General features: G+C 43.5%; 1 protein-coding gene across 1 annotated transcript in view; it reads left to right on the top strand.

Annotated features, from left to right (window-relative positions):
* Window positions 1-1,384: 1,384 nt before the first annotated feature.
* The window catches only part of CDH20 (cadherin 20), a gene marked incomplete at both ends in the record, with an annotated part of 36,634 nt that continues 10,817 nt past the window's right edge, over window positions 1,385-27,201 (top strand). Inside the window, 7 exons of the mRNA XM_082332884.1 lie at window positions 1,385-1,627; window positions 8,238-8,532; window positions 10,234-10,353; window positions 13,891-14,058; window positions 15,912-16,099; window positions 20,740-20,993; window positions 24,547-24,683. Coding sequence (XP_082189010.1) covers window positions 1,385-1,627; window positions 8,238-8,532; window positions 10,234-10,353; window positions 13,891-14,058; window positions 15,912-16,099; window positions 20,740-20,993; window positions 24,547-24,683 — 1,405 coding nt within the window. The remainder of the gene's footprint in view (window positions 1,628-8,237; window positions 8,533-10,233; window positions 10,354-13,890; window positions 14,059-15,911; window positions 16,100-20,739; window positions 20,994-24,546; window positions 24,684-27,201) is intronic.

Genomic DNA, 27,201 nt, shown 5'->3' on the forward strand with positions numbered 1-27,201 from the left:
GAAAACATTGCATTGTCTCAGTCTTCACTTCAAAATATTATCATGCAATTCTTTAAAATATTTTTTATTATTTTGAAATCTTTCAAGAATTTAAGTTAGAAATATTTGACAGACATCTCCTGCTACATTTTATTTCCACAGGATAAAACAATTAATTAAGCCTAAAGACTTAAGTATAGAAGAGCAGTAAAATGAAGTGTGAACTACTTGCTTAAGCCTCAGAGCCCCATACGCCTTTCTTAATGAGTCTATTTGTCCTGAAAAGAGAAAGAAGAGTTCTTAAAAAGAACAGCAAAAATACTAGGCCCACAGAGGATGTATGGAGTATTTTGACAGAGTAACTTGAGTGCAGCACCACATCATTAAACTCAGCAAAATGGTGAAGGAAAGGTTTGCTGCAATCCATAGCCTGGAGTGAGGTCACCAACTAAACTGATTTCATGACAACAAAAGATCCTAGACTGATGAGAAAGTGTCCTCTGATAGACGTCAGCATTCCTCTGCCTAAACAGATCTTTCAGGCTTGTGGAGGAAAAAATGTGTTAGCCTGACGTGCTTGGACATATCACACAATAGCATGTGACCGTCAGCACTGTGAAACCTTTTGTGGGTTATAAAATGATTAACTGACCGTTCAAATTCTAGAAATGTTGCATTTGTAGCAGCAATCAGCTCCTCAGAGAGGAGGCAGCAGAGTGTGAAACTTGAATTCAAGCAGTGGGGAGGCTGAAAGAATAATTAAAATTAGAAATAACTTGGAGCTGCTAGAAATTATATTCAAGGTTTGCAATATAGCAATAATATCTGTATTTATGTAGACGTGTGTGCGTGCATGTGTGTGTAATGACAATGACATAGTTTCCAAACAGAAAGAAAGACGGTTGCCAAAAAGTGTTCACCAGCTATTATAATTTTCCAGAGTGAACCGTTTTTAAATATTGTCTAAGGACTTCTGGTCATAAACATTTCTAAAGAGTATGCACTTAATTCGTGCCAATCGATACCACAAAGCAACATCACAGGTAATTTAGCAAAGTAGAGGACTCTTACTTATTGGCTAAACCCTGACGATTCTTGTATCTAAGGCTCCAGTTCTGCAGCTTATATGGTAATAGTATTCCTAGTTTCAGAAGGTGTGCATCCTGATATTATATTTTTGTATAGAACATTAAATATTTTATAGCATATTTGCGTATTGAGGAAACTCTTTTACCTTGGGGAAAAAAACATCCTCCTATGAACTTCCTTTAACTTTACAGGAGACTGCCATTCTCAGAACCAGGATCTCTCTTGGACATTTCAAAGGACTACACATAGGACCTACTTTCTTCTCAAGGGACCCAAGATACTGTGTTTTGACTTTTAAGTCAGCCCTAGTATACGGATGTGGACTTCAGGTAGAATGAGCAATGCAAAGAACTTGCTTGGACTTAGCGTCTCCTTGTATTTTTGGGGACTGATGGACCTTACTACAACTGTGCTGTCAGGAAATGCCAGGCCCCTCACTGAAGGGCAAGAAGACAACCTGTCAGACAAGCTGCATCAGCGCATGAAGCGGAGCTGGGTGTGGAACCAGTTCTTCGTTCTGGAGGAGTACACGGGAACTGACCCCCTCTACGTCGGGAAGGTAAGATCTGCACCAGGAGGATGTCTGGCAGGGTGTACACATCTGTGTATCTGCGGACCGTGGTGAAACACGGGAAGTTTCCTTAAGTGCCTTTACCTTCTCTCTGGCAGTGAATTTATCTACATTAATTTCACTGCTGCTCCCAAGAGCTTTTGACCAGTGTCACTTTCGTTTGGGAAGAATTTCTGTTTCAAGGGGCTGACAATGTATTTGTCTATTTCTGCTGCACCAATCATCATCTGTAACTGAGGTAGTGTTAGAAAATCTGCAGGGATCTTTCCAGGGACTCCTACAATGTCAAGGCAGAGCAAGGTTATATTGACATATGAGGATTAGGAAAGAAAGGAAGATGTTGTGATCATGCTTCTGTATGTGATCAAGTCAGCTGGAAGCTGAAATTCACAATCAAATTAAATTGCCAGTTTCTCTTGAAAACTGACATTTCAATTTTTGTTTTCTGCAAATCTCTAGGGACAGAGTATCTTCTTGCTTACCATAGCTTGACCGCAGGTTAATTCTGTAGACCACAGAGAACTTGCTCCAGGTCTAGAAGGGTAGAGGGACAACTCATTAAATCCAACCATGAGGGTCCTATTTTTGGATCCCTTATACCCCAAGAACCTACACATGAGTACAGATAAGTGTAAAATCCCCTAGATCATCCCATCTACTTGGTAGTATTTTGCATTCACTTCTCTGTAGCTCCTTGAGGAATAAGCTGATGGAAATCAGTCCAGTGATGTCTGCCATTACCATCTGCCTCACTATAACCATCCTCCTTTTTCTGTTTTCTGACTGTTTTTAAAGACACTGAATTGTTTAAAGTATTGACTCTGTTATTCAAAGGGTTATGGTCAGCACCAAGTCTGCTTCTAGTCTACAACAAGGTGACAAATCTGGAAAAAGTGGAGAGGGAGAGAGTTAGTGTGCTTAAGTGTTTGAACAACACAATTAAGATTTTACATGCCTAGAATATCAGATACCGCTATGATGAGTGCAGACTACATATAGGTAGATATGAAAAACTAAGAACTAAGAAAGGATGTCAGAAAACAATTCCTTCAGATTTCATTGCTTATTTTTACATGATCAGGGCTCCTTCTTTCCTTCCAAGCTATCTATCTGCAGAAAGAAAAAAAAAAAAAAAAAAAGAATCACATAACCAGAGGCCCATTTTGGACTTGTATTTACCATTCTACAACCCCATAGAGCTAAACTGTGCCCTCAGTCACACCAGTGTAAATCAAAATGAATCTGTGGGCTGATTTATCCCTGTGTGACTGGCAGCAAGATGTGCTCTCCTTTCTCCCACAGCAATGGCATTACTAGTGATTGCTGCCAAATGAGACCTCATTAGTCTTCATTCATCTCTGCACCTAGCTTTTCAGCTCTTGATATCTCTATTGATTAAAGAAATTAATATTTGGTTTCATGCAATTCCCAGCTTTGGAACAAGGGCCAGACATATTATTTCACGTACTCCAGACTCCAGACTTGCACTGTGAGATGAATTTGAGCTAAAGCAAGTACTGGAAGAAACCGACTCGTCTTTGTTTTAGACTTGATTGTGTCATTAGGAGCACAAAAACTTGGCACGGTCGGCAGTGCTCTTGAGCCTTCTGCTGCTCAGCTCTGCTGAACGGGGGAAAGCAGAGATGACTCTTCATGGTCTGCGCCCACCACACAAAGGCCCAAGCTGCCGTGAATGAGCTCTCTCCAGGCCCGCCTATGCCATGGCTCTGTTAGCACAGGGGTGGGCAAGGGCCGATTAGCTCCCACGGTTAACAGGGCCAATTAGCCCCACACACTACTGAGCTGACATGGCTGCGTCACTCTGAAGGTCTCCTCGCTCTGCACTGCTCTGTGTGGACCAGACACCAGGGAACCCTGCTGCCAAAACGGGCCTTTGGGGGTCAAACATTTCATCTTCTCCCACCCCTGAACTGGGTGCAGAGCAGCCAGCCAAGCAGTGGGATGAATGCTGTGGGGGCTGCCATGAGGGAAAGGCTTCCCCTTGTCTCATACAGCCAAAGGCACAGGCTCTCGGAAGAAGCTGCAGCACACCATGATTCATCACCCTGCCTGCGTTCGTGCTGCCTGTGTCTTAGGGATCCTTAGGAAAGGGGTCAGCAGGGAATAGACTGTGGGCTGAATTAATTGTTCTGGCAGGCCAGAAATTTGTCAGCCCGAGCCACCCCAGGCTGACTCAGAAACAGCTCTGGCAGGGCTTGTGCAGAGCAGGGTGGAGGTGCAGAAGGACTCCCAGCATACCGCCTGCTGCTAGCACCAGCCCTCCAAACAGCCCTGGGTCCCACGCCTGGCCAGGCAGAGCTTCTCCTAACTGATACCACCCACCACACTCTGAAACATCTTGCTAGCCAGGCCTTGCTTTTATCCATCTGCTCTCTCCAAGCCTGTGTCAGAAGGAGAAAGAGCGCACAGCATAGATCCAGTTGTATTTACTTTATACTCCAAAGGCTTCCCATGAGAGGGGCTTTTCTGCTGCTCTTGTACAGCTGTTTCTGCCTAGCTATGTATGACTGGAGCAACCCAAAAAGCACCTTGACTTGAACCATGGCTTGCCTACTATGATTTTCAAGGCTGCTATGAAAAATGTACTTTCCTACGTAAGGCAAGGGGCAAAATATCTTCTGGACAGGGAAACGAAAAGAAACTTCCTGAGGTGAAGTCAGAACAATTTTTGCTTTTCTCCGGTGCTCATGATCCTAATTCAAAGTATTTTAGCTTCAGAGGGTTCCTGGTCCTGTCACAGATAAATATGAGGCTTCAACTTTCCTAGAAGTAGCCATTATTTGCTAATAGGATGAACTAGGGAAACCAAAGCCCCCACGTTTGCTGCAGCAGTTATTTTCCACATTCATCCAGCAGCCTAAACTGCATCAGTAATTGAACTGGGGACAGACTTCACCACTTTGCCCTGTCAGAGACTGCCTAACCCTGTTTCGAAGGAAAGAGGCATTTGAACCACAGCAGCTGAATGAGTGAATAAAGTGCATTCTTTCTACAGACTATCACCACAGATCAACCAAACTCACTCACACATCCTCACAAAAATCCCCTGCAGGTACTACCTCCCTGGAGTCAGAGAAAGGAGAGCATGTCGAGGACGGAGTCACAGCCCGGTTAGCAGAGCTGCACAAGTCCTTCCCTGAGATGCCCCCAGCAGCACCACTCTCTTCCATGTGCCCGTTGCCAGAAATGTGTCATTCAGACGCAGATACAGCCTCCTTCATCTTTTGTACTATCCTCATCAAAAGAAGCAACCCAGATTGACACAGTTAACAATTTCTCAGGAATTATCAGCTTCATTCCTCCCATAGTCCCTTCTTTAATATGGAGGAGAAAGTACAAATGAATTCCTTCTACTTCTGTGTCAGCCACATGGCAGCACAATTTATTGCACCACCCATAAAACAGAGCCAAATGAAATCTGAATCACCTTTCCAACACAGTGACTTCTACATACACCCCAAACTGCAGCATCCTGATATTGGGTTTGTCGTTGCAACAGTGTGAGCTTCAGTCCCTTCAGACACCAAATTGTTTCAGATTTATTGCAGTCTGGAAGTATTAAGTCTTTTATGCTCTTTTTTGCTTTGTCTAGAAAGAGCAGGTTATACAAGAAATGGCAAAAGTGCTGCTAGCATTTCTTACTGCCTAGCCTTGGTTGAGACCCGATGCTTTTAACAAATCACAGTGAGATAGAGATCCTCTTGTACTCCCAAATTCTTATTAGCGTGCCATGTTCATTCCTTGTTTGCTCACTACACAACTGCATTCATTCGAAATAGGGCTTTGGACAAAAGGTGTATTTTAACCCATGAATTTGATTCAGTATCATCTTCTTCTAAGTCTTTTGAACTTTCCAGAACACCTTCTGCTATTTTAAAAGCTGCTTTCTTCTTTCTTTTGTTCTTTTTCTTTTCCTTTTCCTTTTTCATTTTCTTTTTCTTTTTTCTTTTTCCTTTTTCATTTTCAATTTTCTTTGCCTTTTCCTCTTTCTTTTATAATTTTTTTCCTTTGCCTTTTCTTTGACTTTGAATTTGACTTCTTTTTATCTTTTCTTTCCTTTTTCCTATTTAATGAGGACTTCTTGACGTTCCAAAACACATTTTCTTCTGTCAGGCCCAGCTCTAATTCCCCAAACAGGTCTAACATCTGTATCTGTCTCAGCAGCTGCATTCTCTCACTGATGCACTGATGCACTAAAACAAATGCTCAGGATATAGCTTAGTGGTTCTGAACCAATTTGAAAAGCTATAATAGTGTCCTCCTTCTGGAAGCATCCTGTTTACTAGCTCCTACAGTGATAATCTCTGAGTTATGGGTGTTTAGGGTAAATAATGACAACCACTGTCTTTTTTTAAATTAATCACAAGATGGTGTTTCCTGAAGATACACCAGTTTGCAGTCCTGGCGCCTGTATGTGAATTAATGCACATGGCAGTCATCTAAATTTAACTCTTTGCCACTGCCAAATTTTTCTGGGCTTGTCCTTCCTCCATTTAGCTGATACATCACCTGAGAGCTGCCAGCATTCCTCCGAAGGACTGAGGTCTCTCGGATGCAGTAGCCACTGCAGAGACCAATGGCAAAGCAATGAAATGAAATATCAGTGACCTGACACGGGAGTTGTCACAATCTGCACCTTTAGCTCTTGCAGCCACTTTGCAGTGCTGCTGCGGCAGACGGATACCTGCCATTAACACTCATTGTCCCAGCAGCCATTAAGAGTCGATGGGCCACCTACATACAGACCTGTCTGCAGGGTGGGATGTACCATAGAAGACCATATAGATCCCACCTCAGCTGAAATCAGCCTTACCCTAAAATCAGGAGTAGTCCCAAGTTCTGTGTAGATCACGTGCTGCACTCTGAGAGGCTAGTAAGGAAAACACCCTCCAGAGAACGAGCATCTTCCAACCGAACCCTTCTCCAGGGGAAATGGTCTTTCAGCTCCCAAGTCAATGGGACCACGTGCCCTAAAACAGCTGAAGAGCTGGTCCACTGGCATGAGAAATGTTTAGGTCAGAGAAGCCAATTTGCCCACATCCCTATAAAACTTTTTCCTATGTGACAGGTTATTGTATAGTTTTCAGTGTGTTTTTAAACAGCTCAGATATGAGATTTCTTCTTTCTTGAGAGAATAGCCTGTAATCAAATGCATCAAGTTTGACTTCTGCTTTTCCACAGAAATTATCCATTTCTATTTGGATTGTTTCTTCAAATCCTACTAATCCTGTGTTCAGCTATTCAGTTTATTATTCCAAGATTTTTCTCTTCAGTACAAATATTTACCTATGTGTGGCCCCATCCTCCACAATTATTCCCATATGTCCTTTGAGCTCACCAAAGCATTAAACACACACTTAATTCTGACCATCTTTCTTGAGATAATTAGCTCACACATGCATTTTAAAATGTGCTTAACTGAAACCAGCCCACTTTGACCACTTTTTTTTAATTATTTGTCTATTCTTTATTCATCTCTCAAAATGATAATCACACTGGAAAATGGTATTCACACCTGAGCCATTCTTGAAAATCCCATTTTGATTATTGCACCGCAAGTCTATTGCCTTCCTGTCTTTTGGGACTGAACCAATACCATCTCTGGGCATTGGTCTTTATGCTCTATTCCTCAAAAGCATGGAAGTATGAGCATACTGTTAAGCATCTTCATAGTGTGAGTGAAATTAAGTGATTTGTTTGTCTTTTGATAGTCATTCCAGTATTTCATGGGAACCAGGTGTTTAACAGAATGGTAGTCCCCAGGATGATTTGTTTCTCTGTTTTAGATGATAATTAGCACTGCATTTACTTTTCTTCTGTTCTGTTGCATTCACAGCTATCTGTGGCTGCTCAGAACTAATTAGCAGTCATGCAATAAATCCATTTGCTAATTCCCTAGAAAATCTGGGATGTCTCTCATCTGTATAGCCTGCCATGGACACAATCAAATGTTCCTCTCTGCTTACTTTGCCTACTGTTTGACAGTAATTCTTTCCTGAAGATGTAAGGATCCAGCCTAATTTCTATTGCTAAAATTTTCATGGAAAAAAAAAAGATTAAAAGATTTCTGAATCATGATAGCTACTGAGTAGCTTTCCCATCCTGCTTTCCCCTTGATCGCAAACAGATTTGCCTTATCTGCCCCAACATTATGCTACCCCTGGAACATCTGACTCTTCTTAACCCATGTGAGCAAGCACAGCCTGCGGCTTTGCTGAACTCACCTTACGCCAAGCCTGGCAGTAAGTCCTTCTCAATGGTCATTGCAACCAGGCAAAAGATAATTATTGAGTTGAGTGAGATTTCAAAAAGGCACAGAGCCTGTTCCTGTTTGGGTGTCTCTGCCTTTGCTTCTGGCACAGCTGTGGGTGCAGAAATGGGAAGACAGGGGTTTTTAATTGCAACTCTGATACAGACTTTACTGACTATTTGCCTCTTTCAGCAAAACAAGTTCATTAAAACCAGCTTGTGAGTCCCAACAGTGAGACCAAAATGCTCAGGATGCTCACGTGCTTAGTGTTTCTGAGCAGCTGCTTGCCCAGCTCGTGGTCTAATTGTATCCTGTTCTTTTCTGCAGCTCCACTCTGACATGGACAGGGGCGATGGTTCGATCAAATACATCCTCTCGGGAGAGGGAGCTGGCATTGTGTTTACAATTGATGATACCACAGGGGACATTCATGCCATTCAGCGACTGGACCGAGAAGAAAGGTCGCAGTACACCCTGAGGGCGCAGGCTCTGGACAGGCGAACAGGCCGGCCGATGGAACCGGAGTCGGAGTTCATCATCAAAATCCAAGACATCAATGACAATGAACCCAAGTTCCTGGATGGACCTTATGTAGCCTCTGTTCCAGAAATGTCACCTGTGGGTAAGGCAGATTTTGTGGAGTCTCTTCCCCCTATAAACAAATTGGAGACAGTCACTAAAACATAAATTCCCTGACTCCTTGGACTCAGCTTTTGCCTCTTGCGCGGGAGCTGCAGGGCAGGAGAGCTTCCCCCGGGGTGCCTGACTGCGGCAGAAGAGGGATAGCAGGCTTTACACCACCATCAGCTGTGCCCTCTGAAAGAAAACATGCCAAGGGAAGCAGGAGAGCTGAAAAAAGGTGTAATTTGAACATGCCATCCTCAGATAACTTGCAGTAACGGAGTGCCCCTTCTCCCGTGCCATCAGATGGTAGCAACAGTAATGACCATTAGACATCCATTACCATCCAGAAAATAACACGATTTTAGGAACCTATTCTAGCTCATACTGAGTGCTGAAATACTGTCCAGGAGCCCTTGAAATCATGGAGACATGACAACAATTATTAGCTTGGCTCCTTCTAATCCATGTAAGCCTGCACTAAACACAGGTCAGTGGACGCCACAGTCCTGGTACCGTTTGCTCTCCGCTTTTAGAGAGTGGGGTCATGTCAAAGACAGTCCTGTTATTGCAATGCAGCCAGAAGACAAACAGCAGCCTTCCTACCTACACAAGTCAGGAGAAACCATTTCCATGTAATAAATCCAATAGTTACACCAAACACTGTTTTTCTGGACTTTTTTCTTCCTTTTGAAGATGCTTATTGCTTTTTGGCTCTGTGACATCATTACAGAGATAATACCATATAAATCACATGTCCTGAAGTTACAGATATGCTTCAACTTCTCATTCTTCAATATTATGTTGACATAAAGCTAGAGACAATCATCAAATACAAAAGTTCCATTCAGAAATAATGTTTCTTAACGGTAACGGCTAGCTTGAATTCGGATTTATTTTCCAATGTGTATCGAGTAACACTGGATTTGTTTCTAACACAAAACATTATGCAGAAGGCTAGATACATTCATAAAGGCATTGTCTGACATTTTAAGGAGTCAAAACTCACATATATTTCAGTTATGCCTTACCTTCTCCTTGTTCTTGACAAATTATATCACCTGCAAGCCATTATTAGCTTCAGAGGAAGCAGACCTTGAAAACCAACTGAAGAAAGTAAATATATATCCACCTGTGTGGGTTCCAAAAGGCACTTCAGCAGGGTATAATGTTTAGGCCATGCAATGTAAACTGCAATCCCACAGAGAGATTATCTCAGAGATACATCCCTTCATGCTCACTATTTGTGTACAATTTCCATCCCTTAGTCAACATACAGCATCCGGCGGCCCACTGCAGCAGTTCGTGATTTATGTCAGCATAGCTATAGATCTTACTTGAGCTGCCTTTAAATAATATTTAAAATCAAGAAAAGGGGAAAAGAAGCAAGCACTATATAACTACCAGCTCTCTGCAAACCATAACGAAGTACTGTTAGATCAGCAATTCTGTAACTGTGGTCCATAGAGTACTTGCTCTTTTATATCTTCTTATAGACGCATGATGAATTTACACCTATTAATTCCTTTAGTGCTAATGAGATACAAGTATGAGCAATAAGTACAAGCACTATGAGCATCAAATGAAGAAGTTGTTCGGTGTGGGAAAGCTCTTGTTAGGCATTTCAATTTATTTTGAACTGTGTGCTTTTCATGCCAGGTCTTTATCCCACAAGGTCTTACCTGACGGGTTTTTTTGTCAGGCACCTCTGTTATCCAGGTGACAGCGACAGATGCTGATGACCCAACCTATGGGAACAGCGCAAGAGTAGTGTACAGTATTCTCCAAGGACAACCATATTTCTCTGTGGACTCTCGGACAGGTATGTTGTTTCATCAGGGAATGAGGCAGTGTGAAAACCAAAAGAAAAAGTTTCAAGCAGAAAGAAAAGGCAGTGCATCATGACTGTGGTCAGAGAAACGTATTTTCATGGCTTGGAGCCAAGATAGAATAGCACTGTGTGAGGGTTAAAGCAAGGCTGTGGTAATGAGCTCCAGGAGAAGGACGTGCTTTCTGTGGTGATATATTCATCTGAATGACCATATTCTGCAGCTCGGGAGCTGGGTGGGTTTGGTGCCGTAAATATTCGTGTTGGCTTCTACCATTGCGACAATGTCTTCAGCAGATCTAGCTGCTAACAAGGCTTAGTGGAAAAAAGCAATCTATGGAAAGAACCAACCAGGACTGAAACGTGCAGGCTAAAGGATGCAGTTATCTGGAGTAGTTTTACCTAAGGGTGTTCTTGTTAATAACCTTAAATTTATCTATAGGACTCCCTCTCTGTTTTCCTTGCTTTCTCTCTCTCTTTTTCTGTGTATATCCAAGGTTTATATCCAAAAGAGGAATCTGACAGGTTTTGACAGTTTCTAAAGGGCATCTCTAGTGCTAAGGTCAGAAACTCATGAGATGATAGTCATTGCTGAGCCCTAGGGGACAAAATAGAAAAAACACTGCATAAGCCAATTCTGAAAGTTAGCAGTTTATGGAGTAGGCGCTCTAGCCAAAGACAAACTTGTATGTGGCATGTTATTTCCTCAACTCTTTACAATATAAATGAAACAGTAATGTTCGGTTTGTAATCAGGTTATTAACGACAGACAAATAAGGGCACAATCATAGATTTGCTAACTACCGAATGTTTTCTAAGAAAGCGAAGCAGCAATATTCAGGGTCAGATCCAGTACAGATTTAACTGCTAGAGTGCAACTTATACAGAAGATAGGCCCTTAAGTCCAAAATCATGTACTTGATTGGTATTTAACCCAGAAAAGGTCTTTTTCTCCACTTATTAATTTCCCAGTCACTTAGACCTGCATCTCTGGCCATGTCCAGAGCTGCATCAGCCTTTACAAGTGGGCAACAAGGTACCCATTTAGGCTAAGCACAGCTGTGAGCCAGAAACTGTTTCCCCATCACAGGCACAGGACTCTAACCAGCTTCCCCAGTGCAAACCCACCTGCACGATTCGGTAACCCACAAAATGCAATTGCAGCTCACATTCTTCTAAAACAGAGCTAGAGCATAAACAATCACCAGCTCCATTATATTGATGGGTAGTAATTAAAGCACCCAATAGTGGGCAACCCATTCCAATACACTCCTCTGCTAAAAGCAGTTGGGGTCCTTATCCTTCACCTCCTGACACAACCTCTTGGTTCCAGAAGCGTGCTCCTGTTCCTGTTCTGTCACTGGCCTCACAGGTGTCGAACGAATGTGCTATGTGAAGGCACAATGACAAAGGAAAGCTGAGAGCCTCCTCCTCCCCTTTTCCAGAATACTTTTACAGCCTGTCCGTGATCATATTCCCCTAGAAGGTAAAAAAACGTGGATTTAACCCCCCTCAGGTGGAGTAGGCAAAGGCCCCCAAGTCTTCCACTTCCCAAGAAACCATCTGGCTGTTTAGAAAAGACATCACCTCTGCTCTTTACTACTTTTTTTAAGAGAGCGAACCTCACTCAGTTTGGTGAAAGAAATGGTACCAGCACCTTTATTTTGGAAGATCTGAGGATCTGAGCCTTTCCCATAGCCCTAAGGGACGGTTTAAGATTCATCACCCCCCTCAGTATTTCCTTGCTGACCAGCTGTGTGCGGCAGCATCGGAGGCTCCCTGCTCAGCACGGCTGCTCCTCTGGGCCCCATTTGGAGGAGCATGAACCCTGACCTGGCCCTGAGGCCTGGGGTCCTGGACTGGCCCTCCGCTAGGGACCCGAGGCCCCAAACACAGGCACAGCAGAGCCTGGCTTTTAGGCACTCATGTATTTTTTTAGATCTAGCCTGTTCTGTATTAAGGCCAAGCCAAGAGTGGAAATTCCCTACAAAGTATTCGTATACAGAGAAAATAATACTTCCCAAAATGCTAAGCCTTTTCATATCTTATTTATATCCATGGGAGTTGAGGAGCTACAGCACTTCATGGGAGTCACTCAACTTTGCAGGATGAGGCTCTTAAGGACTCCATGTAGCAAGATTAAAATAGTGCACTGTGAATTGCTCAGTACCGGTCACTATTTCTTCCCTTCTACATAGAGCGATAATTGCCAACGCAATATCTTTTTACTGCTTTTTTATTAAACCCATACATTGTCTTTCTGCTAAAAATAAAGACTACATGCAGATCACTCAAGTTAGTAGCGTCCTGATGAGCAAGTGCCGTATGTTGATAGCGCCTGGGGCTGACACATACCCGCCCCCAGAGAGGAGGGCCCCCCAAACCTGCCACAGCCCGTGGCTACCGAGGGCCGCCGGCGCCCTGGCCAGCGTCCCGCCCCGCGCCCCCCCGGGCTGCAGCCCAGCCACGGTTCTCGCCCGCCCAGGGCCCTCCGGCGGCCCGGCGGCCGGCCGAGCGGGCGGGGGCCGCAGAGGAGCCGCTGCCGGCAGGCTGTGGGCAAGGAGGGGCTGAGGCCGTGGGGGACGGGTGGCGGCGGGAGGACCGGAGCTGTGACGGCTTCTAAACGCGGGCCTCCGCGCCTCCGTCCCGGCGGGCAGAGATGGGGAAGGGCAGGATTCAGCGGGGCTGAAAAGGCGAGGAGCGCGCTCCCCAACAGGCCGGGCTCCCGCGAGGAACGGGGAGCACCCAGACCCTGAGGCAGGCGCCTCAGGCGCGGGCGAGGCCAGGCCGGGCCGGGGGCCGCGGGCCCGGGGCTGCGGGCCGCGGGAGGAGGCCGGAGCGCCCAGCGGCGCGGCGGCCCCGGCGGCGGGAGCCGCCTCCCCGGGCCCGCGGCCTCCATCAGAGAAGCGCTGCCGCCACCTGATGTCCTCCGGCGGTAGTGGCGCCGCGGCGGAAAGGGGCGGCTCGGCAGGGCGCGGGGAGCAGGGGCCACCCCCGCCGCCCCAGCCGCCGTTACCTCTCTGTCTCCCACATTGTGCTCTCGTAGCCCCCAACCCGGGTCCCGAGGGACCCGGGCAAAGCCCGTGGGCCCATGTCAGGTTGTCTCCAGGACTGCGTGGGTACGGGCGCTCCAGAAAACTCGCCTGCGTGTGTCTTTCAGCTGACCACATCCCCTCCAGCCGTTGTGCGGACACAGTGGTCCTGAGCAGGGCCTTAATTCAGCGTCGCGCACGCTGGTCCTGAAATATTTTTCCAGCTCCCTTGGAAGGCAACATTTTAGTTTTGAGCAGACAGCCTGCCCCACAGCTGGTGCATTTTAACTGGGCTTCTTTAAAATTCACACCTTCTGTTAACCTAGATTTAATTTGGGTGAGTTTTCCTCTGCCAGGAAAGGTGAGACCGAACGCAGAGTCTGGTCTCGTTCCTGACACAGGGAGTACGGCGCAGGAGCAAGAGCATCCCACCTTGTTTGTGTACACTTTAACTGCTGTTTCTTTTCTTCCCAAAACCCCTTTCCCCCTTCAATCTCAGGCTTAATTCGAACAGCTCTAATGAACATGGACCGAGAAGCAAAAGAATATTACGAAGTGATTATCCAGGCCAAGGATATGGGTGGGCAGCTGGGAGGATTAGCTGGAACAACCACAGTCAACATCACCCTCTCTGATGTCAATGACAACCCACCCAGGTTTCCACAGAGTGAGTACCCGCCATGTCAGGACGGGCAGAAAGGGGCGGCTGAGTTACAGGGATGCTGTTTGCTCTCACTGCAGCCATTTTCAAACTCAGGACAGCGACAATTAGAGATGGGCAGAATTTCGGATCGAAGAAGGAACTTTCCTTCAGAAAATGTCAAAATGGAGCATTCACCAGCTTGTCTTTCAGAAAAGGTTTCTGACCTCCAAAATCATCAAAACCAACACTTTGTTTAAAGGGTGGGAAATTAATTTACAGAAAAAGGAAAGAAGGACATTTTTTGTGTTCCTAGACTGCTCATGGCCATTGCCTTTGGCTGATAATTGCTTCCCTGATTCTCTTTTCATCCTGTCTCCAAAAGGATGTCTGTCAAATCAGGGACATGTGGTGGTGCTGGAAGTTGAAAGAGAATTCATTCAACGCTCCAGCCAGGCCGCTGCAGGGGAGCATCTGGTAGCTGCGCTGCCAGTGTAGAGTGTGCTGTCATACAGGCTGCTCTCCAGCACAGGTTCATCTTAGCCTTGACAATTATACAGTTGAACCCTAAGATATGTAACAACTACAGTTAATGCAATGCAAAAACAGGCAGCTCCACACTTATCAGAAATGTTACCTTGCATTTGCAGAAGTGAATCTCAAAGCAAGATTTGCAATATTTTGATCTTTCTTTTTAAAATTCTTTTAGATCAAATTTACCTACATAATTCTATATTACTGTTAAAAATTTGAAATACGATTTTCAGGTTTGATTGAACTGAATCTTTCAAGGAATCTGTTTGTTTTTTTTTTTCTTTTTTTAAAGAAAGATGATTCTTTTGGTGGTGTAGATCAGTCTCAAGCCATTTTGGTTTTACCGTTTTTCTCATCTAGCTGAGAAATGAAAACTCCTGCAGTTCTTTTTGTTGCTATTCTTCTTCTCCATCTGTTTCTGCTTGTTGCATTGCTAAATCAAAACATTCCACTAAGATCAGCAAGAAGCATCAACTTCCACTTTTCTGTCAGAGCAATTTGTTGCACACACCACTGCCAATCCTGTTTTGAAAGTGGCATGAATAGTAACTGTTTGATATCAAACTCTTGATTAAGAAAAATGAGAATAGATCAAGCCCCATCCCTGGTGCTATTCTGCCTTGTAAACTTCAATAATTGGTGGAGTTAACAGAGAGAGTGCTGCAAGGAAGGTCTGAACTTAAAGTGTGATGGCAGAGAAGTATTTTAGATATAACATTTACATTTTTAAAACACGTTTTTAAAATAGCTGCTAAGCAAATTAGTGATGCACCAAATGTGCTCAAGACAGGGTTTGTAGGGAGAAGTACTATATTTTAATAGAATAACTGATAAATTTGGAAGAAGCAGGCGAGCTTCTGAGCTCTCAAAGCCTTGTTCAGGGTAGAAAAGAAGTTTATGCAGACTTGAGAAAGGATTAGCGGTGGTCAAAACTTTTGTGTTTATTCCACTGTACAACCTGATCTAATAAAAGATGCTTGTCTTATTAAATCTGTTTCATACCCTGCTTTATATCATGGCTGCAACAGCACTGGTGTTAATTGCCCTATTTTTCTAGTTGAAGTTCCCATTTTCAGGTATATTGCTGTTTTGAAAAGAACCTGTTGAACAAACCTGTTGGTATGATAAACACCTAAATAAAATTTTCCCAAGCAATTCAGTCTGGCTGGGGCTTTTTAAAGGAAATCGCACCGCTGTTGCAGCTTTGGGAAAGGTATAGAGGCTCCCCGCAGCCTACGCAGTATTGTGGCCTGCCCTGATCTACTCTTTGCATCGCTGTGCAGTGCTTGGTTCTGTTTCACAGCTTGTTTTTTTGCTCCCCTCTCCCTCTCTGCTGCTTGTGCCAGAGCATTATCAGATGAGTGTGCTGGAGTCCGCTCCTGTCAGCTCCACCGTGGGCCGCGTGGTTGCTAAAGACCTGGACGAAGGCATTAATGCGGAGATGAAATACAGCCTTGTGGATGGAGACGGACTGGATGTCTTTGATATTAACACTGATCCTAATTACCAAGTTGGCATCATAACTGTGAGAAAGGTAGTAAAGTTTCCTTCTTATGGTAATTTATATGGCTAACAGTCCTGGTTACATTTTATGTGTGCAATATTCCCTTATGCCTGCAGTAACTTGGTTCCCATTACATGACAGTAGCCCCTTTCCTGCTGTAAAACACAATTTCTTTAACATTCATTGCTAAAATATGAAAGCAGACTGTGTTCCTAGGAGCAACCTTTAAAAAGTGGGGACAGCATTAGCATAAACATGTCTTTTCCCACCGAAGGAATGTTCTGATTCACTATTTATCTATTTAAATATTCTCTGTAGCTTAATTATCCTACAATGCAAGAAATTAGATCAATATTTGCATTTGAACTGTACACATTTTTCACTCCGGTGTCCCACAAAAAATAATAAAGCATGCCTTAGAATTATTTATAAACCAATAAAACCCAGGCAGGTTTTTTTTTTAATTGCTGCTTGAAGATCCATAAATGCTAATTAGGCAAGAAGAAGCTGTCTCTAAAATGGCAGCTGTGAAACTGCTAGTACTCTGTACCGCAGGCTATGCAGAAAGGACTGAAGTATTTTGCTTAGACTCCCTGCTATAGGATATTTATTCTACAATCTTACATAAATGCTAGAAGTTCAACTCTGTTTCTAGGTTATGAAATTGTAACTGTATTTCTGCCTAAGCATATCTAGTGTACTAATAAGGAAGTATATTCTTCATTTAAATAGTCTGGGACTAAATTGTGCACTAAAATGGAACAGCACATGGGAGAGATTTGACCCTGGCAAGCCTCTATGTCCTACAGCAAAGCATTTAAGCACGTATTTATGGTCACCTTTCTCCAACTCTTGTTTATGCGCACTAGTCCCTAAAGTTAAGCACGTGCTTAAGTCCTTTGCTGGAATGAACTAGATGTTGAATGCAAACTCTAATGTAATTTTTCACACACTTATTGATGAAACAAAATAGTTTCCTTGGAGTAAATGTGTCAATAAGCTTGACTTTTGTTATTATGAATACAGTTTTACTAGATGTTCATGTATGTCAGGAGGAGGAGTTATAAAAATTTGTGGCATCAATCATACCAGACATGTACTGGTATCCATCTGTACTGTACATAAGTGTTTATAAAATTCTATATATGCCTGTAGCTTTTTGTAATGTTATGATTATCAATAGTCAAACATTAGGGAAGTTGTCCTTTGGATCTACTCAACCAAAAAGAAAAAAAACATCTCAACTGGTGTTGATAGAAAAGGATATAAAAATGGGGGGAAGGAGAGAGAGAACTTTTAAACCCAGAGAGAAACCAAAACTTTCCTTTTCATTTTTTCTAGGCATATTTCCCAAACAAAATAACTAGCACTTCTGTCATGGGCATCAAAAAGTCAGAATTTACAGTTACAGACAAGACCACTGCTTGCAGTCTTGTGGCCGCTTATCTCAGCCCACGAATCCCGCAAAATGTTGAGTGCCTCCTGAGGAATTACAGCTCCTTCCAGGCTCCCTGCCTGTGAGGGTGACACTCACCCCGGTGACAGCCTCTCCCTTCCCCCTGCCGTCGCTTTTGCACTGCCCCTGGGAGGCAGGGTGGTGGGTCACCCAGCCAGCACGGAGCCCCGCACCCGGGGGGCCCCGCGCTGCCCTCCTCCCCAGCCGCTGCCCGCGCCATCGCCATCTCACAGCGGCTCCTGCTCAATTCCGCCTGCGTGGAGCACCGCTCGGTGCCTGTCTCAGCCGTCCTCTCGGCTGTGTTTTGCAGCATGCTCGGTTCGCAGGAGAAGGCAACCTGCTTGCCCTCCCCATGGGACCGGTGTTGGAAAGAGGTTTGAACGCACCCGTGGAAGACAAATCTAATGAGGGGGCAGCGGTGTTGAGGCACTGGAGCGTGAGAGGATCAGGAGAGAAAGCTGTGGTTGACGATGAAGGAGTCCAAGGCAAACTAAGGGGGTCTGAACCCAGGAGCATAAAAAAATGTGGTGGTCTAGCACACTTGTCTGATTTTTCTCATTTTTCTAACTTGATCATTATAGGTGATTATGTCTTTTCCTAATGTAGTTGGGTTTTATGGCTATTAAGTGTTTCTGTGATTTAACTGCCTTTTTTATAACTTAGCTTTTTAGTGTACATGCAATGTTTCTCACGCAGTTTTCTTCACATGAGAAACCATGTAATATAATGGCCTCTTTCTTAGTACACATTTAGGCAGCTTGGCATTGCACATTCCTTGCCAGATGGACAGTAAGTGTTGCTTGGTCATGTGAATATGTTTTATTGCTATTTTTACAATGCATAAATATGCAACTGGTAGACCATAATGACTCTGCAGTAATGAGTAATATGTTTGTAGACCTAGGTAAATCCTTGCTGACAAAAGCTATGCCTGCATTAGTCACTGACAGGTGGAACTAAGGGCAGCAGGAGCAAGTTTCAGATCATCTGTACCTGCTGCTACAGGTTGCACAGTTCTTAGTGTATCGCTGAACAGCATCTCCAGTATCACTGGACCATCATCTCCCCCAGTGCAAAAAAAAACCAGTTCCCATTCCAGACTTTATTCCTTAACCCCATGTACTAAAAGCTGAATGAGTTCTAGTTTTTGTAATTTCAAGAACTCCAGTCTTTTGTCAGGCGTTCCTATGCAGGACTTCCATACTGGTAATTTTGCTGTGAAAGAGTGAGCTTTTGTATGTCACTGCAATGTTTCCACTTCTGAAGAAAGAAGCAGTTGTGGCAGTAGACAGGTACTGAAGCTTCCACTGAATTCAGGGGGTGTTTTGAGGCCTGTAATATAGACTCCTGCCGTGCCTGAACATGTGAAACTTCTGCTGATATTGCTTAAACTAATACACATCTCATGGCTGCAGAATTTCCGGGCTGCGCTGTTGAGCAGGGCAGAAAAGAGATGGGTTATGACTGGCCCAGGAGGACTTCACTGCTACAGTAATGACCTTTCTACCTTTCTCTTCCGGTTGATTCAGCACCCTCCTCCTTCTCTGTGTTCCTGCCCATCTCCGTACCCCAGTCTGGTGGTAGGTCTTCAAAAAGAAAGAGCTGAATAGGAAAAACAAAGGTGTTGGATGGGAACAGCAGTGATCTTGCTGGAGTCTGAATGAACCGAGGCCGTGCGTGATAGCTCCACACACGATGCTCAAATCCCTATGTACGAATAAAGCCACACGTTTTGAAAGCCATTCATGTAATAGAAAGGGGTGTGTCCCACTGGGAATTGAGGGACATTTCCTTCCTGGTTTGTCTTGCTCAGGATCTGTGCCAGCTAAGGGAATCCAGTTGTGCTGGTTTTCAGCATTAAAACTCCCCAGATGATACAAGTAAAGGGTTGTGACCATTTAACCACAGCGGGATTGCTTGCAACTTCTGACTGCAGCTTCAGAAGTATGACTGTGTCCTCTGTAAGGTGTACTTCATCTGGTGAAAATTTTTTGTATGTTTTGGAATGATCTTTCCATGCTGTCATTGTCAGATGCTTTTAGTCGTCTCTTATCGAGACTGGTAAATGGCACGTTAAATATGGAGTTCTCCACTTAGTCAAAGCAGGTTTTGGAGAGGCCCTATTTTCTTCAGGGATCTGTGAAAAGAAGAGGGAAGGGAGATGAAAAATTAATTTATTGAAAAGTTCAGTGCCAGCATCAATTATTTCTATATCCATGTTCATCAAATAAGTCATTTCAGCTAGAAAGGAAATCAAATTCATGAAACTACTAACAGAGGAAGCTGTCCCCCTTAATCCAGTATCCCAGGAAAGAAAAGGAAAAAAAAAAAGAGTCATGCCCACTCCTTGTTTCAAATAATACTTGAGTATTTTGTACAAAGTGGAAGGGCTGCTGCAGGAAGAGGTCAGGGGTAGCTCATAGTGCTTTGAAATTAAACTGTTCTCTAGGCAGGGAGGAGATTCAAATCACCCAGCACACCTAGACTGTGAACCTATGTTTAGGACACTGACTGAGGAGGTGAAAAACCCCGCTTCTTGAAAGGATGGATTACTGATACAGACCGGAGCAGGATCCCACAAGAGAAGCTGACCGTGTCCCCTGCTCCCACTGGAGCCCTTCAGCAGCTTGGCATACGGGTGCTCTGGAGAAAAGAGCCTGATCTCACCAGGAAGAAAGAGGATCCTAACTGGGACCTCCGCCTCAGGTGTGAGCACCCTTGTCCCTGCCACCAGGACCGATTTTTGAGGAACCGACTCTTCATATCTTTACCTTATTTTTGGGTGCTCCCATACTGTCTGTTTCTGCCTTTTTTCCTCCAGAGTGGAATGAAACACACTGTGTGAGTCACAATGCAGTGGTGGTGCGTCCGCTTTTATTTTCATTTCAGCAAGAAGAAAGAAAGAATATGTATTCTGAAGTGATCTGCAAATATCTGTCCTGGCTTTTTCAGTTCAACTGTCAAATTAAAAAAGGAAAAAAAAAAAAGATGTAGACAGTGTCATTCCTAATCCTACTGTCACTTGATGCTTTGTCTCCATCTGCAAATATTTATCTTTGTTACTCTTGTGATTAAAAATCACGGTAAAGATTTATTTTAAAAAAGGAAGCATCAGTTTATATTAGAGGGCATATTTACTTCTGAAAATTAAAATTATATGGCCTAAATCATTGGGCTCAGTGTGCCTAATGCTAGATCTATTTTTTCTCCTCAGCCTTTAAGTTTTGAGAGCAAGAAAAGCTACACCTTGAAAGTAGAGGGTGCCAACCCCCACCTGGAAATGCGGTTCCTGAACCTGGGTCCCTTCCGTGACACCACCACCGTCCACATCAGCGTGGAGGACGTGGACGAACCTCCTGTGTTCGAGCCCAGCTTCTACTTTGTGGAAGTGCCCGAGGATGTGGAGATTGGAACCACCATACAGATAATTTCTGCCAAGGACCCGGATGTGACCAACAACTCGATCAGGTCTGTCGTCTCTTTGCATATTCCCCCAGGAGCGCTCCCTGGTACTTTTGGTTGGTGTGGCAGTGATGGGGCTGAAACGGGAGAAATTCTCTTTCTTTTTAGCCTGTAGTAGTCATCAGTGGGTTTAGTCAAACCAGATCTCACACACTGAGGGGCTCTGCTTACGACTGCCAAAGCAATGCAGGAGCTCACCCTTGCCTTTTCTGTGGTATGGAGGACATCTGCATCCAGCATTGCTATGAACTGGTCAGGCATGTCCTCATAGCGTACATTAAAAACAAACCCGAGACTCTCGTGCCTTTGCTGGCCCAAAACCTGACAGCATTGCTAAGAATCTGCTGCCATACCGAGGGGAAGGTAATCAACTCACTTCTCTCACTCCCTTCTGTTTCAAAGCCTGCCTTTGTCAACAGCTCAAATACACAGCTACTTTTGGAGTAGATTGAATGCATACTAATTAATATTCATGAACCACTAAATTATATAGTGTCTGGTCAAAGCTCCAGAACTACACATTCCCATAAGGATTTAAGAAAGGTGAAGCTGTATTTACAGCCATGGGAGCTTCGTAGCTGCAACTCAGCAAGGAGCCAAAGGAGCAGATTTGCATGATCACAGCGCTGTTTTCCATAGTGGCTGCCAAGTCAGCCCAGTTTATCAGAAAAGACTGTTTTTCTCTGAGGCCAGCCCACATACTAATTTTCACAACCTGCACAAGCTCCAGGTGACTGCAAGTTAATAATCCCAGCAGGTCGGCTCCTTCTCTCATCTGAGAAATGCTTTGGGTGTTGAGCTGCTGTTTGCCTAACCTTGTGTCAGTCCAGCTTCTGAATTGCCTGTGTTCGGGAACAGTCCTGGGAAATACAGGAGGGAGTCGAAACGTCGAGTATTTGGAGTTTTTGAAGAAAGTTAAATCTATATGAGCAACTCTGTGGGCTTCAGCTAGGAGACCTGGGCAGACACAAAGCCTGTTCTTCTTAATGATATTGCTTTCTGTGTTGCTGCTCTAATTATATTTTTTTCATCTCTGCTACCTTAATATACCTGGCTTTTCTACCTACATTATAAGGTTATCATACTTCTCACGACATTGTCTCAAATTCTTCCATAAAACTAAGTATTATACTGTCTGCATCACAATTTCATTACCTTAAACTTTTTTCCACTTGCATCCTATTTTGCTGATTACTGTCTAGCATTATCCAAACACTGCAGTGCAAACAGCTTTGTGCTAATCTGCTTAAAATAGTATAAGAATAATTCTGCAGACTATCAGAGGGTAGAAGTGTTCATTGTTATTTTTAATGAGGTTTTTCTTAGTTTTCTTCAGAGCTTTCCAGTGACTACCCTTGCTGAAATAGCACTCTACAAAGCACAGAATGCATCACCAAAGATATATTTAAAAAGTTGCAAATATGCACAAACTCCTTTGTAACTCTGTTCCTTCCCACCTTTCTTCCTCTTTTTCTTCCCATTTTCCTCCCTTCCCATTTTCCAGTCTTTCTTCCATCCTTCCCTCCTGCCTCCCCCACACCTTGGATGTACAAACGCAAATGATTGGGGTAGAGGAAACGGGAAAAAAAAGAATAAATACCATTTGCAATGCTATCTAAAATGCAAATGTTAAGAATTGGTTCTGCTTGCCTCTAATGTGGTCTCCTCCATCCATGCCAGCTCTGTGCAGTATCAGTCTGGCAATGCTTTAGGCTTGCTCTGCATTCACTTTGCACAGGGCAAGGCAAGATAAGAAAAACAAAATCCCAGCTACATATTTTGTTACACAAGATGAAATCCATCTGAAATTAAAACTGTGATCTGACCCCCTCCTTTTGCCGTATTTTTAAGTATGGAAAAGCCAGGACACATTTCAGAAGGGCTCACTAAACACAGGCAACTCTCAAATCCTCATTTTCCCAGCATCCTGTATCTGGACTCCCACACTGTGAGATTCTGATTGCTGGAAATATGGCGTGATTGTTGTTAAGCAATTCAGGAACATTACCTAGAGAGTACAGTGGAAGCGAGTGTGAAGGAGCAGGTATTATTAACAGGAGAACTTATATGTGGAGAATCCAGGCAAAGACTCCACCTGTGCCTCTTGACACCAGTGATTAATACCGCACCACTAATCCAAAGGCCATATTCAATTTCAGATACTCGTTGTCCTTAAACTGTCAGAAATTCTTTTTATAGGCCTCATACAAGAATAATTATCATAGCAATATATAGCAACACTCATACTTATTTCCTAAATAAATCAAATGCCTCAGAAATCTCTTTATTTAAGAAGAGATGGAAAGGACTGGGAAGGGAAGGGAAGGAAAGGGAAGAAAACCTGCCATCCCACCCTCTTTGATTTTTCTGAAAAAGAGTGTAAAAGAATTTCCCAACAACATAGCTCAATATTATTTTATATCCCAGTTTAATAATTGACTCTATAAAGATCAGGCTGGCATGCTTGTTCCAGTAAATGCATTTGTGCTGAAAGGAGAAAATTCAGAATAATAAGCCCCATTCGGCATCCGTTATGACCAATGCTTTCAATTCCCATCAACTTCGAAGAAAGAACCAACAAAAATGAGAATAAGTCTGGGCTCTGTTCTAGGCTGTGGCATTTACATAAACGCATGCGTGGCTTTTGCCAAAGGATCTCTTACCATGCTAACATAGCTAGCTAGGAAGGCAACTTGTACAAACTGCTGTTAAGAGCAAGGTGATGCATACAACAGGTATTGATTATTTTACACACCCTGCGAAACAGTCCCTCTGACTGAGTACATCAGTGACAGCTGTCAATCAATCAGCTGCTTCCTTGCCCAAGTTTTCTGGCCTGCAGGTACCACCACACTCCCCTGCTCCTGAGTGCGAGAAGCTTGTTCCCAGCATTAAACTGACATATTGGCCAGGCAGGTTCAGTAATTATGATGAATCAGCCTCTCAGAGGGAGCTGTTTTTCTGGCTGGATGATGTGAGAAAGCCAGTCATCATCCCCCTTGCGCTGACATGGCTCAATCAGTAGGATGGTCCAGGATGCAGGTAGAGTTTATTCCCCTGAAGGAGGAGAGAATACAAAGGCACAAGGAAGGGAACGGTTCCTCCTCGTCATCCTAAGTGCCCAGAGAACGAGCTGATGTAAAGTCATTTTCATCCTGTCTGAACTGTGCCCAAGGAAAGGGCATAATTATTTTGCTTAGAAAAAAGCAATCACACTCCTCACTGACAGATTTTTCTCTGTAAAGCAGATGTTCCTGTGCTGAGCTGTGCCTTGCTTTGAGGCTTCTTCCTCTAAATCTTCCTGTCTTCCAGCTCCATCCAAGCAATACTCACTGTTAAATGCTGTTAGCCACATGAACTCCTCGTTTTTCGAGCATCCCACTCTGTACCTGTACAAGTCAATGGAGCACATAACTAGGTTGTGGAACAATGTGGATCTGCTGTGTATGACAGTATTCTCATTGCTGGGGTACTTTTTCATATTGCTGAGGTACTTCTTTGGCTATAACACACAGTTTTCACAAGGGTTGCATGATATTTTTTATATGTACTCTTGCAGATACTCGATTGACAGGAGCAGTGATCCGGGGCGGTTCTTTTATGTCGACATTACATCAGGAGCACTGATGACTGCAAGACCTCTTGACCGGGAGGATGTTTCTTGGCACAACATCACTGTGCTGGCCGTGGAGCTGAGTAAGGAGAATGCAGACTGTACATAGATTAAAGAGATACAATAGACAAAGCAGGCTGAGAGACCTGAATTCAGCAATTCACATGTCCTTATGCACTGAGTGGGAATCCGTATTAACTGAATTACTCTTCTGACATGAACAAGCGAATACTGCATTTTATTTATTTTTTATGCTCTTCTTCACAGGGTGGAGGGAGGAGTAGAGGCTGGCAGAGTGCTGCTTTTTCAATTCATTAGTATTCCAGGGATTTATTTAAAACTCTGCCTGATGTGTTTCTGCAAGAGCTCTGTCTCTTCAGAAGGGCTAAGCAGTTAAAGCAGATGCTGCAAAGGCTGCACAGCTGCCAGAGCTGCCAGTCCTACCTGGGAGGATTGAGCGGTGCAGGGACTGGTAGGCAGCAATGATCCTACACTGCTAGGTCACTAGTTGAAATCTGCTCTGGTTCAGCAGCAAGTAATCGTCATCACCATCTGCTTGCTGCATAAATAATTTGGGCCAGAGTGCTTTGGGATCTTCTAGTACGCTGAACTCGTTATGCTTTTGGGTTTTACAATGAGCTAAAACTCAGCTCAGGATTCACCCATGCCAGGTATTTACTGAGGCTATGAGAACAAGGAGATGCTGATCATTTCATAGTGTCAGTATGAAAAATTCAGCTGATAGTTTGAAACACTAACAGATGTGAGCTTCATAAAGAAGCTTGGGATATATAAGCAAATAAAATAAAAGGTTCACCCAACCTGAACCTGAAATCTCTTGGGTCCACAGAGCTTTTGCTCAGGATCTCAGTTCTTCTGCTGAGGGGCAGCAGTTTTTCAGAAGCTTGCTGCCAATAGCTGAGTCATTCCTCATGTCTGAGAGATCTCCCTGCACATCCAGGTTGTACCAGAGATATGGCACAATTTGAGAGGAAAAAAGTTTCAAGAAGCTTGCCCAAAATGCAATCAGCCAACTTGAAGTTAGCAGAGGGAATATTTCACAAGAGTCAGGGTGACTCTGCCACGTATTTGCGGGCTGTTCCAGCACATGATGCCTTTCTGTCCCTTTTTTAGTAGTGAGGGGGCCTGGTGGCGTGATGGGATCTCACCCCCATCTATTTTGATGCTAGTTTTATTTTCAGGCACCAATGGCCATTGCAATTCCATGTAAATCCACATACACTCAGGAGTCTGTAAAAGCTGCCCCTGTAGCAGCACTCGAGGGTGAGAGCAATATGAAGGCATGTCTTCCTTTCACTCATCCTCTGTCAATCCTCTGTCAGTTTTGCTCTGTACATGTGCAGCACAATATTTTAATTTAGTGAATAGTTTAAAAAATGTAGTTGTGCAGTCCTGAATAAAGCTCCTAGTTTTAAAAGTTAGATCGATATTACTAAGAGTGTAAATGCAGACATTCATCTGCCACAATGACAGGTGTGTTAGCAAGATATGTATGGATATGTGGGAAGCTGAAGGATTAAATTATAAACTAGGGAGAAACAATGTAGTTTAAGAGTATTATCTCAATGATACAATGTGACACATGTTATGGATACAGCACACTGAACATTTAAGAAAATTCCAGAGTATAAGCAAATTCTCTATTGTTTATATGAACATATCATTTCTTGCTATAAAGGGAGATATATTTGGAGATAAATGCACAAAGTAGTATGGCTAAAAAGAAGATGAGAACACTAATTTTTAAGAATTTTCTGGATTTTTGCACCTTTTCTGACCTCTTAATAATAAATTCCTTTTTTTTTTCTTTCTGGTTAGAGTTTCATTTTATCATTAAATAAGGGAAAAAAGATGTTTTGGGGCAGAAAAACACAGTACAAAAAAAATTATTCTGTGGCCGCTTAGTTTGGAAATTGTGAAGTTATGTGAAATGATGTATGGATTTACTGGCAAAGAAAGCTAATGAACCAGTGGGACAGACATATCACAAATGATGTCATGCAGAATGTAAAATTTTCATTGCAATTTTAAGCTTCAGTGAAAGCTTTTCTGTACAATTGCATGTGTTATTACATTTTAAAACCCCCTGTACAAAGTATCAAAGACTTGACACTATTTTTGAGTCCAAGGAACATAAATTCTGAGCAAAAACATATCTGAACTGCAGAACTACCATTTCCAACACACTTTAAATAACAAGCCTATCCTTAAAACAATCATTTCCTAATTTGTGCCAGCAGTACCGAGGCTCAACAAACAGTATTGCCCAGTCAAAGGGCAATAAAAAAAACATGGGGCGTTGTCTAAAACTTTTGTTATAGAAATAGCCCCACTGGACTGAACCAGGTTGAAGTCTTTCACTGAATTTGCTTGAAAAAGATGTGATTAGATGGGAAGCCAGGATAGACAGAGAGCAGCATTTGCAACTTTACTCCGAGTCACACAGCCCACAAGCAGCCGCAGTTCCAGATGGGAAAATGTCATTTTACGTGAGTCAGTAGCAAAAAAGCTGCCTTACCTCTTGAGCAGAGTGAGGAGCAGCCCCTTCACCTTCCTGTATATTGCCTTTCTTTACGTTGT

Source organism: Platalea leucorodia (assembly GCF_965183815.1).
Source record: "Platalea leucorodia genome assembly, chromosome: 1".
Classification (NCBI taxonomy): Eukaryota; Metazoa; Chordata; class Aves; order Pelecaniformes; family Threskiornithidae; genus Platalea; species Platalea leucorodia.